Source organism: Hippopotamus amphibius, chromosome 10 (assembly GCF_030028045.1).
Source record: "Hippopotamus amphibius kiboko isolate mHipAmp2 chromosome 10, mHipAmp2.hap2, whole genome shotgun sequence".
Classification (NCBI taxonomy): domain Eukaryota; kingdom Metazoa; phylum Chordata; class Mammalia; order Artiodactyla; family Hippopotamidae; genus Hippopotamus; species Hippopotamus amphibius.
Genome location: NC_080195.1, coordinates 113869576 through 113882687, shown reverse-complemented (window position 1 = coordinate 113882687; position 13112 = coordinate 113869576). Strand labels below are relative to the sequence as shown.

General features: G+C 49.9%; 1 protein-coding gene across 7 annotated transcripts in view; it reads left to right on the top strand.

The window, feature by feature from the left end:
• Positions 1-13112, top strand: part of C2CD2 (C2 calcium dependent domain containing 2) — a 56352-nt gene that overhangs the window by 25477 nt on the left and 17763 nt on the right. For all 7 annotated transcript variants that reach the window (XM_057696756.1, XM_057696755.1, XM_057696754.1 and 4 more), the window contains 5 exons: positions 4108-4230; positions 6083-6203; positions 7730-7838; positions 10843-10907; positions 12551-12675. In XM_057696756.1, the coding sequence (XP_057552739.1) occupies positions 4108-4230; positions 6083-6203; positions 7730-7838; positions 10843-10907; positions 12551-12675 (543 nt within the window). The remainder of the gene's footprint in view (positions 1-4107; positions 4231-6082; positions 6204-7729; positions 7839-10842; positions 10908-12550; positions 12676-13112) is intronic.

The following is a 13112-nucleotide window of genomic DNA, read 5'->3' as shown; positions in this document are numbered from 1 at the left end:
TTCCTCCTTCCTGCCCACGTTTCTATCTGCTTTCCCCGACACGGCCTCACTTTTTCAGGCCCACAATATACACAAAACGGTTTTGTAAACCACTCCTCACCCCTCGGACATCAAACCTACCAGATTTCAAGACTGCCCTGCTGTCTTCATAGCAGCGTGCACCCCACCCGGGGGTACTGAGTTCTGTGTTCACAGTGTTTTCCTCTGTGTGGTCATGTTACCGACGTGGTGTGAGTTAATGTAAGCAGATGTCAGCATTTGCTTCTGTTTGTACAGTTCGAGTTTTGTCCCCCATCTCTGTTGATTTACATAGTTTTTGAATGTGCGAAATATTAACATAGTTCAAAAGTCAAAATTACGTGAAATATTTCGCTCAGAAGTCCAGTCTCCATCCCTCTCCCCGCCACCCCATTCGCCCCCTGCTCTCTGCTCGCTTGTTTCTTTTGTTTTCGTTTACCCATCCTAGGTTTCTTTCTGCAACATCGACCGTATTCCCCCTTTCTTACCCGCTTGGTGGCACGCCACGTACACTCTTCCTGCCCTGCTCCCCACCACCCTCTGTACGTTTCTCTGCCAACCCCGGGCCCGCCAAATGAGTGAGAAGCACGACTTTTCCAATGAAGCAATTCTGTGGGATTCAACCAGCCCCTTGGAGCTGGGTCCTGGGGGCTCAGTAACCCTCTGCGCCCCGGGTGGATGAGATGGCGTGGGGGCAGGGGGACAGCTATAAAGGAAGGTCCCCCCATCAGCTGCTCTGCGGATATAACATGTGGTGGACTCTGAGCACCCCAAAACTCATCTTTCCCCCTTGGTTTCCTCCTCTGTAAAGTGAGGAGAAATGTGGGGTTACAAAAGGTAAAAGTAGATGAACAAGGCAGTCCATCCACACAATGGACTATTATTCAGCCATAAGAAGACTGCAGTACTGATCTGTGCTAGAGTATGAGTGAACCTTGAAAACCTCGTGGTCAGTGAAAGAAGCCAGATGTAAACGACCATGTCACATGATCCCACTTCTGTGAAATACCCAGAATACACAGCTCCATGAAGATGCAAAGCAGATTAGTGGCTGCCAGGGGCTGTTGGGGGAGGGGTGCGAGTGACTGCTCTTAAGCAGGGCTTTACTTTTGGAGGTGATGGAAAGATTTTGGAACTAGATAGAGGTGATAGTTTTACAATGCTGTGTATGTGCTAAATGTCCCTGGAATGCATAGTTTATTTATTCATTTTTTAAAATTTATTTATTTGTTTATTGGCTGTGTTGGGTTTTCATTGCTGCAGGCCAGCTTTCTCTAGTTGCGGCAAGCAGGGGCTACTCTTTGTTGTGGTGCGCGGGCTCCTCATTACTGTGGCTTCTCTTGTTGTGGAGCACGGGCTCTAGGCACGTGGGCTTCCGTAGTTGTGGCACACGGGCTCAATAGTTGTGGCTCACAGGCTCTAAAGCGCAGGCTCAATAGTTGTGGCACACGGGCTTAGTTGCTCCGTGGCATGTGGGATCTTCCTGGAGCAGGGATTGAACCCGTGTCCCCTGTACTGGCAGGCGGATTCTTAACCACTGCGCCACCTAGGAAGCTCTGGGATGCATACTTTAAAATGGTTAAATGTGTGTTATGTGAATTCACCTCAACTTAGAAATAAGTGTATCAGGCACCTGATGCCATGAGAGGAGGATGACAGCAGCAGTTCTGAGTGCAGACCCTGAAGCCTTAGTGCCTGGGCTTGACTTGGCTCTGCCACTTATGAGCTAGAGACCCCACATGTTAATTAATTTCTCTGTGCCTCCGTTTCCTCGTCTGTAAAATGGGGATGATGATTTTCAAGGCAGTTGGGAGGATGAAATGAGTTAATAGTTAATATGTATAAGTCCATAGACTTGAGCCTGACACATCCTAAGCGTGAGATAAGTATTAACCATTTTGGTTATTATTGGGTTAGAGTCCCTGGCAGAGAGTAAATTTTCAGCATCTGGCACATTTGGCCTGAGTTTGTGTCACAAGGCCTGGCCAGCCGGTCGTCCTGGGGACACTGCAGACCAATTTCCTAAATCATTTCCAGCCCTGCACATTGGAAGGTTTTCAGTAAGTCTGTGGTCCTGGTGGAAATCAAGTCCTGTCAGTGTCCGTCCCCCTGCGCAGGAGCCCCACAGTGGGGGCATTTACACCAGAGGTGACGAGGGACACAGGGCCCTGGAGCTGTCGATGGTGGAGCCAGAATCACGGCCAGGGTGGCCGAGTGTCGGCACTCACCATGCTGCAGCTGCCCTCCTGAAACCACGGAAAGATGGCGTGAATGCCAACACAGCCGGCAGAGTTTGACATTTTCTTTTAGCAAGTGTCCAGCCAGATCCAATCTTTAAGAGTTCAAAACAAAAGCTGTAATATTTAAACAAGGCTTTTAATTGAGATTAAAAGATGTAGATCCTCCTTGCTTAGAAAATAAGAGATAAGATATGCAGAAAGGTGCACATGTTATAAGTGCCCAGCTCACTGAAGCTTTCACATGCTGACTATTCCTGAGTACCCAGCACCCAGCTCAACAAACAGAACAGGGTCAGCTCCCCAGAAAAGCCCCTCTGCCCCCTTCCACTCACTACCTGCATCCCCCACAAAGCGCAACCATACTCCTGACTTCTGACATGTATGAGTTACCTATGCGTGCAACTAATAATTACCACAAGCCCAGCAGTGTGAAACAACACACATTTATCTCGTAGTATCTGTCTGTCATTGCAGGCTTAACTGGGTCCCCTGCTCAGGGTCTCACAGGCTGTCAGCATGTCTGGGCTGACCGTATCCTTCCTAAAGCTCAGGATCCTCTTCCAGGCTCATATGGTGGTTGGCAAAACTCAGTTCCTTGTGGCTGTAGGACTGAGGCCCCCAGTTCCTTGCTGGCTGTGGGCCAGGGCTGCTCTCAGTTCCACAAAGCCCTGTAGTTCTGTGCCATGTGGCCCTGTCACATGTGGAAGCTGACTTCTTCAAGGTCAACAGGAGAATCTCTTGCTCCTGTTTGCCAAGAGGGAGTTGTATATACCATAACCTTTGACCTCGCAGCACCTTTGCCATATTCCGTGGGCTGGAAGCAAGTCACAGGATTGCCACCTGCCCCCAAGGTGAGGGGATGATGCAGGACGTGACTCGTCGGGGGTCACCCTGATTCTGCCCACAAACAGTGTAGCTTAGTTCTGCCTGTTTTGTTACTTTGAATAAAGAAGGCATGCGGTACTGTGTGTGTGTGTGTTTCTGTGTTTGGTTCTTTCACTTCACGCCACATCTGTGAGGCTCACCCTTGTCGTTGTGTGTGCTTATGTATTGTTTTTGCTTAGAGCCCTGTGGTATTCTGTTGTGTGACTGCACCGTAACGTGTGTCTGTTCAGATAATGATGGATACTTAGGTAGCTTCCAGCGTGGGGCCATTATGAATAGTGGTGCTGTGAACATTCTAGAACACGTGAACACATTTCTGTTGGGTATTGATTACTGTAGCCTTACAGAGCTTGACATCGGAGATGCAAGTCATCCTGCTCTGCTGTCCTTCTACAAGCTTGTCTTCACTTTAATTGAGCCTTTCCATTTACCTGAATAGCTTTTTTTTTTTGATGTCGACCATTTTTAAAGTCTTTATTGAATTTGCTACATTATTGCTTCAGTTTTTATGTTTTGGGGTTTTTTTTTTTTTTTTTTTTTTTTTTTTTGGCCGTGAGGCATGTGGGATCTTAGCTCTGTGACCAGTGATTGAACCCGCATCCCCTGCATCGGAAGGTGAAGTCTTAACCACTGGACCACCAGGGAAGTCCCTTGCATACCTTGTAATTAAAAAAAAAAGTCAAATATCAGGCAAGAAAGAAAAAACATGTGTCTGTATGTTTAAGGGAAAGGACTGAAAAGACATATACAGATATGTTAACATATTTCTATGTTGCTCATGTCTTATTGTTAACCCCTTTTAAAAACAAGGACAAGGAAAGACTTCTGAGATCAGTAAAGATAAGAACGAGTGAGTGTCTCACTGTTTCATCTCAGGGACACCAGGAGAGCTGTGTGTTTGCCTGCCCCCTTGTACAAGTGCCTGGTTAGGAGATGATTTGGTGACTTCCTCCTCTTTTGGCAGGACCGGGCGGTTGTGACAGATGCAGTTTCTGAAAGTCTCAAGGACATTTTGAAGCACCTGGTTAGCTCCGCCTCCCCGTCGGTGGTTCTGAGCACCAAACCTGTGGATGCGAGGGACGTTCAGGTACACCAGTTCCTGGGGTGTGGGCGCTTCTCCACCCCGTGGGGGACCGTACGCCACCTGCTTGGAGAATCTGTGTACATTTCCCATGCCCTCCACGCCCCCACCCTCCCCCACCCCCCGTGGTGGAGCAAGATTGCATGATTGCTTGCTGGTGGGTGATGACCGCGGTCTGGGGCAAAGGTTTGCGTTCAGGGCACAAGGTTCCAAAGCCCCGTGGGAAGGAAGGAAGAGTGTCTGGACCGCTCAGCATAGTCTAAGCCTCCGTAGCCCAGATCCTCTCCTTTTCGGGAAGCAGAACTTGACTTCACTGTCCAGCCAGAGCTTGTTGTCTGGGACCTTATCCTTCCAGGATTGAGGTACCTGGGAACTCACCCTGAGGCAGAGCAAGCACACGGGACCCACGGACTTTCAGCCCAGGCCGGGGAGCACGTGGTGATCAGGCCCTGCCTCCAGCAGCACCACCTCTTGGAGGCCTGTCTCCCATGGGCGGTGAGGACACACGAGGCCGTCTCATCTGTGTGGGCCGTTCCCATGCTGCTGGGCCCCCTCCCCACTGCCTGATTAGGTGCTAATTCTCTGGCTGAATTCCCATCCAGGACATTTGCCCAGGGCACCCTCCCTGGGCTTGGTCTCTCACATCTTTATTGGTGACACATCTAAAACCCTTTGCTTGAGGTGAATTAATTCTCCCAATTATGAGCAGATCTTTTTATGATGATGATGCAAAACAAACATTTACAGTCCCTAAAGTTATTTGTCATACGCATCTCCAGTATTTTTGTGTGGCGTGGTAGAATATCCACCATTATGATACAGTTGGTGGTGAAGTTGGCGTGAAAGTGTAACTTTTACGGTGACTTTCTGACGCAGGCTCTAGGTGTCTGGTTCCTGCAGGGCATCACCACTGTGAGTGTGTAGAGTCTGGAGACAAAATCTCTTTGATTTACTGGACAAATATCAGTGGATCACATTGCTTTGTGGTTCACTCTGGGCACTGAAGGTTATCAGAGTGTAAGAAGCAGGCTTCACCCTCAGAACAGTGTTTTCTAGGTGATGACCCAAAGGACCCTGCAGCTGCTTGAGACATCAGTTAGCATCCCCCCCGCCCACCACGCCCACAAAAGCACTCTGAGGTCAAACCAGCTCCTAGGGTCCCTCCTGGAAGGCTCTCCCTGGGCAGAGGCCCGTGAGGTCTCTGAGAAGCCTTTCCAGGATTCCCAAATGTTTGTGTCTAAGGAGCCCCTTTTAAAGGACGCTTGGAGCCATGAGTGGGAGGCGGAAGCTAGCCTGGAAAGGCTGGTCTGAAGGTGGGGCCGCCCAGGCTTGGGGAGGTCTCTGTTGGAAATGCTGATCTGAGGACGTGGTGATGAAGCTGCCTCTGCTTTGGCCCCAGCACGACACCCAGATGACACTTAGATCCTCCCCGTGTGGGGGGTGGGTATCTTCCTGGAGGTGGGAAGTAGCCTTTCGTGTCCTGGCTGGTGTCCCGCTCGGTGCTGGTGGGCAGTGGGCGCCCGCAGCCTGGGGAGGGCGCCCCACTCTGTCTCCAGGCCCCGGCCTGGGTCAGGCGTGGTCCCATCTCTATCCACAGCGAGATTCAGGGACGTCCTCTCTGGGTGAACGCTTAGCTCCTTTGCCTGCTTTCTCTGGGATGTACAGGCTCCCACACAGGGGAAGCGGCTGTGGGTGACTGGTACCCGTTCTCCCCAATAGAAGGGAAGGTGGTTAGAGAGCAGGCCCAGGGGCCAGGTTTCCTCTGCAGGTTTTCTTGAAGATTCCTTCCATGTAGCAGGTGTCCGGCGGCCGCTGCCTCTTCCCCACGGGTCACTGCTCTCTGTTTTCCTTCCTGCAGCGTCTGCAGTCCACTTCATCTACTCAGGAATCCTGCCCTCCCAAACCTCCAAGGGCTCATGAGCTCAAACTCTTAGTGAAGAACATCCGAGCCTCGCTGCTGAGCCGCCCTGGTGCTTCAGGTGGGTGACGGCGCTGCAGGGGCGCCCAGGGGAGGGCAGGCACCCGGCTGGCTGTGGCCGTGACCGTCTGCAGCGTGGGCACAGGGGCGGGGGTGCCTTGTGTTGTCCGTGGCCTTTGCTTCCTCCTGCGGCTGTCAGCCGTCGGGTCTGTGGTGTCATCTCTGCCCTTCAGCAAAGAGGACCCCCTGAACCCCCATTAGTGATGTAGCACGATTAAAACACAATCTCAGTTTTGCACACGTGAAGCTGAAGGAAGAAGGAAGATGCTTGTTGCTTTTGCCCTTTTCCTTAGTCTGGAAGCAACTGGAAGTCTTTTTACCCTCTCCTAGTGACCCTGTAAAATACATGTTAAACATCCCTGACCCACACACTCTGCCTTCCCGAAAGGGGAGGTGCCACATGGGGGGATGATGGGTGTCAGGAGGGCTTCGGGCCCACCGGGACCCTATGTTGCCAGAAGAGGGTGCTGTGGAAGGAAGACAGAAACATCGCAGAACGCGTGCCTCCTTTTCGGTGATTCTGAGTCACGGCCGAGACCCCGGATGCGGAGTCGCCTGGGACCGGACACATCCTTCCACTGCGATGCGGTTTTTGCTAAGAATAGCAATGAGTTCTCTTTTAGTGTCTGAGAACCTCAGGGGTTACTTATGTTTACTTGTGGGGAGTTTCCTCCAGTTCCAGAAGTGCAGGCAGACCGCACTGAACAACCAAGGCTCTGCGAAGGAAGCTGGGTGTAGGTGACTCGCATGTCGTCCCCTGAGGCCACACCGCCCAGCAGCCGGGAGGGGCTCCCGGGACCCAGTCGGCCAGGGTTGGGGTCCCCGTTTCTAACCTCTGCCAGCAGGTCCCCCCCGGGCCTGAGTACCCCCTTGAAAGTGACTGTGGCGATTAGTAAGACAATGTATGTGGAACACCGAACGCCACCCGGTACACGGTAAAGGGCCGATAATCCCAGGCCTTTACCATTGATTGTTGATGACACAGCGTATTCACAGCTGTGTGCCGTGGGGCACGCATCGCCTCGAAGCAGACAGAACTGTTCCCTAGAGAAGTGTCCTGTTATCGAGATCAAATACCTCAAAACGCTTTGATGGAGCTGAGTCAGGTGTAGAATCACACATCATTGTAAGAGGGAAACGGGTCCTCTGTGAGGTATCCCCAGATTTGGCAGTTACCCCAGAGGCCCTTCCTTTTCCAAGCGGTTAGTCTTGTCTGAAGTGGGGCCCACGTTTCTGCTGCAGTAACGTTGCGCCCAGCGAGGGTCCCCCCCGGGGGGGCTGTGCCTGCAGTCAGAACTGCGGGGGAGCAGGGGCATGTGGGGCAGCCCAGCGCGGACGTCCAGTGAGGGTAGGACCTGTGACCCCCGAAGAGATGCTCTGAGCGCCGGTGCACGGCAAATGAAAGGAACGCTGGGTGAGCCGAGACCACAGACACCGAATTCAGCCTTTCTTTTACATGCAAAATGCGTTCATCCAACTAGAAAAGAAAAACAAAAGCCAACACGGTGCCCCTCTGTTTGTTTACAGGCAACGCTAACCCAGTGTGTGTAGTTCAGCTCAACGATCCCGCCCAGAAGTTCTCCAGCACCCTCACGAGAAACACTAACGCCCTCACTTGGGAGGAAGAACTCACCTTGTGCGTAAGGGCCTGGGTTCCCACGGCCACACCTACTCAAGACTGCCACATTCTGGAACCATTCTGTAGCACTGTTCATATGAAAGAAGGAAGGAAGGAAGGAAGGAAGGAAGGGGTGGGGGAGGTAGGGAGGAAGAAAAAAAGAAAAAAGAAATGTATTAAGCGTCTGAGGTAGCTTTAAGTCAGACGTGGATTTCTTTCTGAGGGCAGCTCTTAGCATCCATTCACCCATCTGCCTGCATCCCCACGCCCTGCTGTGATGAGACAGCGCTGTGGCTGGGCCTCCCACTTGCTTTAGAAACACACACCGTTCAGAGCAGAATGGAAGGAAACTTCTGATTGATACCAACCTCCGGCAAAGAGAACGGAAAAAGGGAAAAGTATACAAGAAATAGTATACAAGTAGTGGCAAGGAAGAGGTAAAACGAAATCATTACTTGGAGCTGATATTATTGTGTATCTAGACTACGCGAGAAAATCAGTTGAAACTATCAGAAATAATGGCCATAGGGTAGAAATAATAACATTATAAAAACCAATATAGGGGCTTCCTGGGTGGCGCAGTGGTTGGGAATCCGCCTGCCAATGCAGAGGACATGAGTTCAATCCCTGCTCCAGGAAGATCCCACATGCCGCAGAGCAACTAAGCCCGTGCGCCAAAAAAAAAAAAAAAACCAATATAGATAATATTTCAGTAAAGTAGCTGTCTACAGAAATACTGAGGTCATGACTTTCTGGTGCTTAAACAAGAAATAATTAGAAAAAGTAATGGAAGAAGGTGTCCCATGTATAATACAAAGATTGTTTATAAATTACTAACGAAAATATGAGCACTCTGTTAGAAACACTGGGCAAAATCTCTGAACTAGAAATGCAAAAGTAAGAGCTATAGACACATAGAAACATCTGAAAAGATGTTCAGTCTCAGAAAGAGCTACAGGGATGCAAAGTTAAACAAAAGAGATTGTTTTCGACTTTATGGGTTGGTAAAGAAAAAGTGAGAAAGGCCAGTGGAAATGCTGTATACATTGGAATCATCATTCGGAGGTCATCAATATGTATAAAAAAAAAATCTCTCGCACGCACGAACCTTTCGATTGGCAATTGCTCTTTTCCTAAGGAGATATATACGTATGAGGATGTTTATCTCAGCTTGTTTGTAATCACGAAATACTGGAAACAACCCATTATCAAGGCTTGGTTATGAAGGAATTGGCTGAAGAAAATCTCATAAAGCTGGAGAGTGGAATACTAGATGCCTGTCAAAAAGGGTGTTGCTCTGTAGTTCCTGACACGGAAATGAAACCGTGCACCTCAGGTTGGGGCTCGAACCTACGCGGCCGGGACTCGAACCCGGCCGAAACTCTGCTTGGGACTCGAACCCACAGTCTTTTCGTTAAAACGACTTACTGGCGTCTGGAGTTACTGAGGCTCAGGTTCTTTGTGTCTCAGGGCAGAAGGAATTCAGAGAGAGGCAAAGTGATAGGCAAGACGTAGATTAATAGGACGCTTGTGAGAGATGCAAGCAGGCAGGCGAGGGGACTCTGCCCTGAGGGTTAAGTGGGCTCCAATTTTATAGTCAAAGGAAAGGGGGAGGGGAAAGACCGCCTTCTTCAGTAGACGGCAGGCTTACATCACCAGCGCCTCTTTCGCGTCAGGCAGGAGAGTGTCTGACCCTATGAGGTCAACCTAGGACGGTCATAGCTCTTATTCAAATCAGTAGAAGGGTGGTGACGTATTTCTTCCACCTAATGGCTTGGGGCATATCTCGTGCTTTTATTTATGGTTTTGTAGCTAAGCAAGCCTGCTTGTTCCACGAGGTTCCAATAGCTTTCTTTTTTTTTTTAAGCTCTTTATTGGAGTATAATTGCTTTACACTGTTGTGCCAGTTTTTGCTGTACAACAAAGTGAATCAGCTGTATTTATACATATATCCCCATATCCCCTCCCTCGCACAACTCCTTCCCACCCTCTCTATCCCAGCCATCTAAGTCATCACCCGTCACCAAGTTGATCTCCCTTTGTTACGTCTTGAGTGATCATTAACTTACAGTGGTCTCCCAAAATTTCCCTCTCTATCTGTAGTCCCCTACTGGGACCTCTACAACTATCTGTATGACCATCCTTTTCTATCCCTATCAGAAAGATGTCCATGATATCTTTTTTTTTAAGATTTATTTATTATTTTATTTATTTATTTTTGGTTATGTTGGGTCTTTGTTGCTGCGCACAGGCTTTCTCCAGTTGTGGCGAGTGGGGGCTGCTCTTTGTTGTGGTGTGTGGGCTTCCCAGTGTGGTGGCTTCTCTTGTTGTGGAGCACAGGCTCTAAGTACGTGCGCAGGCATCAGTAGCTGCAGCACACGGGCTCAGTAGTTGTGGCAGGCAGGCTCAGTAGTTGTGGTGCACGGGCTTAGTTGCTCCTCGGCATGTGGGGTCTTCCCAGACCAGGGCTCGAACCCATGCCCCTGCGTCGGCAGGCAGATTCTTAACCATGGCACCACCAGGGACGTCCCCGTGGTATCTTAAGCGAAAAAAATAGGTTATAAAGGAGGAGGGGGTATATCATGTTCTATATTTGCTTTCAGACAGTTATAGAGCAATACCTTTCAAAACAGTAACTAGTAACCACATGTAGCTCTTTAAATTTCAATTAATTAAAATTAAACAAAATTACACTCAGTTCCTCAGTTTGCACTGGCCACATGCCAAGTTCGCAGTAGCCGTACATGGCTCGCGGCCCCGAACCTGACAGCAGCTCTCCAGGACGTTCCCCTCATCATCTGAAAGTTCCGTTGGGTAATCCCGGGAGACTAGTCACCAAATATCAACAGTATTTCTGGATGGTGAAGTTGCAGATTATCTTTGTATTTTGGTTCCGTGTCTCTGTGGTTTCTTAAATATTGACGGTGATTTGCATTCCTTCCTATCGTCAGAAAAAAAAATACTATTTCAAGCAAACAGTAAAGGATTTGTAAGGATTCACGGCCCTTCTTGCTTTCCACAGTGAGTTGAATGCCAAGTCGAGGGAGCTGCACCTGCAGATTGCGGAGGAGGGGCACTCCTCAGAAGGTGGGTGGTGGGCAGGGGGACGCAGACCCTGCTGTCTGGGAGGGTCCTCCAGTGGCCCTGCCCAGGGCCTTGGGGCGGGGAGGGCGGGAGACCCCGCGGAGACGCCGGCCCCTCCCCCTAAAGCCACTCCAGGTCTCCCCAAGGGAATGTTTGGTTCAAAGTCCATCCCAGGTATTAGCAAGGTCAGACATTTTGGGAAAGAGTGTATTCAACTGGTTCTTTTCTTTTTCTTTTTTTAACAAATATCCAAAGTCTTTTATTCAATGATTGTTGGCTTAAAGAAGCAGTTCTCAACCCTCTTAGCCTTAATAGACCTTTTACTTTTTTTTCTTCAGGTTTTAATTGTGTTAAGATACATATAATGTAAAAGTTACCGTCTTAGCCATTTTTGAGTATAGAATTCCGTGGCATTAGCTGCATTCATCTGGTGAATGCAGTTCACTCACTCCCCGTGCCCCTGCGCCCGCCCCCAGCACACACCCTTCTGCTTTCTGTCTCCATGACTTACAACTGGCTTTTCCTTATAAAAGAAGCCACAGCAGCTTTGCTTGGACACATGCTTTAGATACAGAAAAGCAACAGTTAGAGGTAAAACTCACGAGAGTGAACGTGGACCTGTGTGTGTATGTGTGTAAATCAGTAGTTTCAGTGTTTATCAGGTTTTTAAAATTCCCCATGGATGTACCAAAACCGGGAGAGGTGACCCTTGCCTGGCTTATCCAGCTGCGAAACCAGCCGTCTGGCTATCTCCTAGAGTTAGGAAGACAAAGGAAAGAGCAGTCCACGCTCCCTCCCGGTCATCAGCAAGGGTGTCCAGGCAGTTTCCCGGGTTCTGTTGTCTGAAGAGAACTGCAGAGCTGCTCCTGAGATAAGCGCTGACATTCCAAGGGAGGGCGTGTGGTCTGAGCGCGGGCTGGAATCGCTGTTTCCTAATCCATGCCTGGGCACCACCCCGGCTGGCTCCATCAGAATTACATTCCAGTCCAGCCGGATGGGATCCGTGCAATTTCAAACTTAAAAAAAACAAAAGCAGAACAAAGAACAACCACGTACCCTTTACTGGGGCTCACATAGTTTAAACATTTTGCCCCGTTTCCTTTATTATTTGTGCCCACAATGGGTGGTTGCTCTCACTTGGCTCTGTCTGTCTACACACACACACACACACCCCCCACACACACCATGAGAGGGTACATGTGCGAACCGTGTGAGTCTAAGTTTCAGGCATTCTGGCCCTTGGCCCCTAAATCCTTTAGTGCGTGTCTCCTAAGAGAGGGGGTATTTGTCCGCAGCGCAGTTATCAGCTTCCTGAGTTACACTGGTCCACTTTCATCTATCGCCCAGGTTCCAGTTTCCACCAGCCGAGCCCCTAAGGTCCTTCCGGGTATTTCCCAGTCCGGTGCAGGATCAGATATCACCACTGATCGTCACATCTGTAGCCTCTCTTGGCCTGGAACATTTCCACAGCCTTCCTTTGTCTTTTATGACACTGACTTTTCTAAAATGTCCTGAAACGGGAGCATTTCCCAGGGAGCAGGGCGTGCGTCCCGAGCAGTCCTGGCTGCTGCTGCTCGCGGGCCGCCCTGCTCAGTGGAAGCCCGTGCAGACACCCACGATGCTCCCTGCTTGTCCCCCGTCTCTAGCTCTGTTGGCGATGACAACTGTCCCCTTGGATTTGTTCAAGAAGCAGCCTTCTGGGCCACAGAGCTTTACGCTGACCAGCGGGTCCTCCTCGGGCAGCTCGGCGTTGGGTTCGGTCACCGCAGAGGTATGACGTCATTCTCTACGAGGCCAGGGTCCAGCTCGACCCACTTGAGAAAAGGGGCGTCTCCATTTACATCTGTCAGAGTCTTGCTCTCACTTCAGTGTGAAACAAGAAGTTTGTCCAAGACCTGATGTTTCCTCCTAGGCATTTCTAGACGTGAACGGGGAATGCTTCCCGCCCAGGGTCGAGTTGCATTGTCTGCTTGATGTAATCTTCCCTGACAGCCTTTCATGCGGGCCTAACCCAGAAGGGCTGTTTTATTTGGTTTGGTTCTCCAGGTTTTGTTCCCATTGTTACGTGCTGCGTGGCTGGGTCCAGCCTGGGTCTCGTCACCCTGTGTCAATTCTGGGGAAATCTGGTTAATTAAAAGTTACTTATGACACTAAGCGACAGCAAAGAAATCAGAGGTTATGACAAAGGCAGGCAGCGTGCCAGGCTAC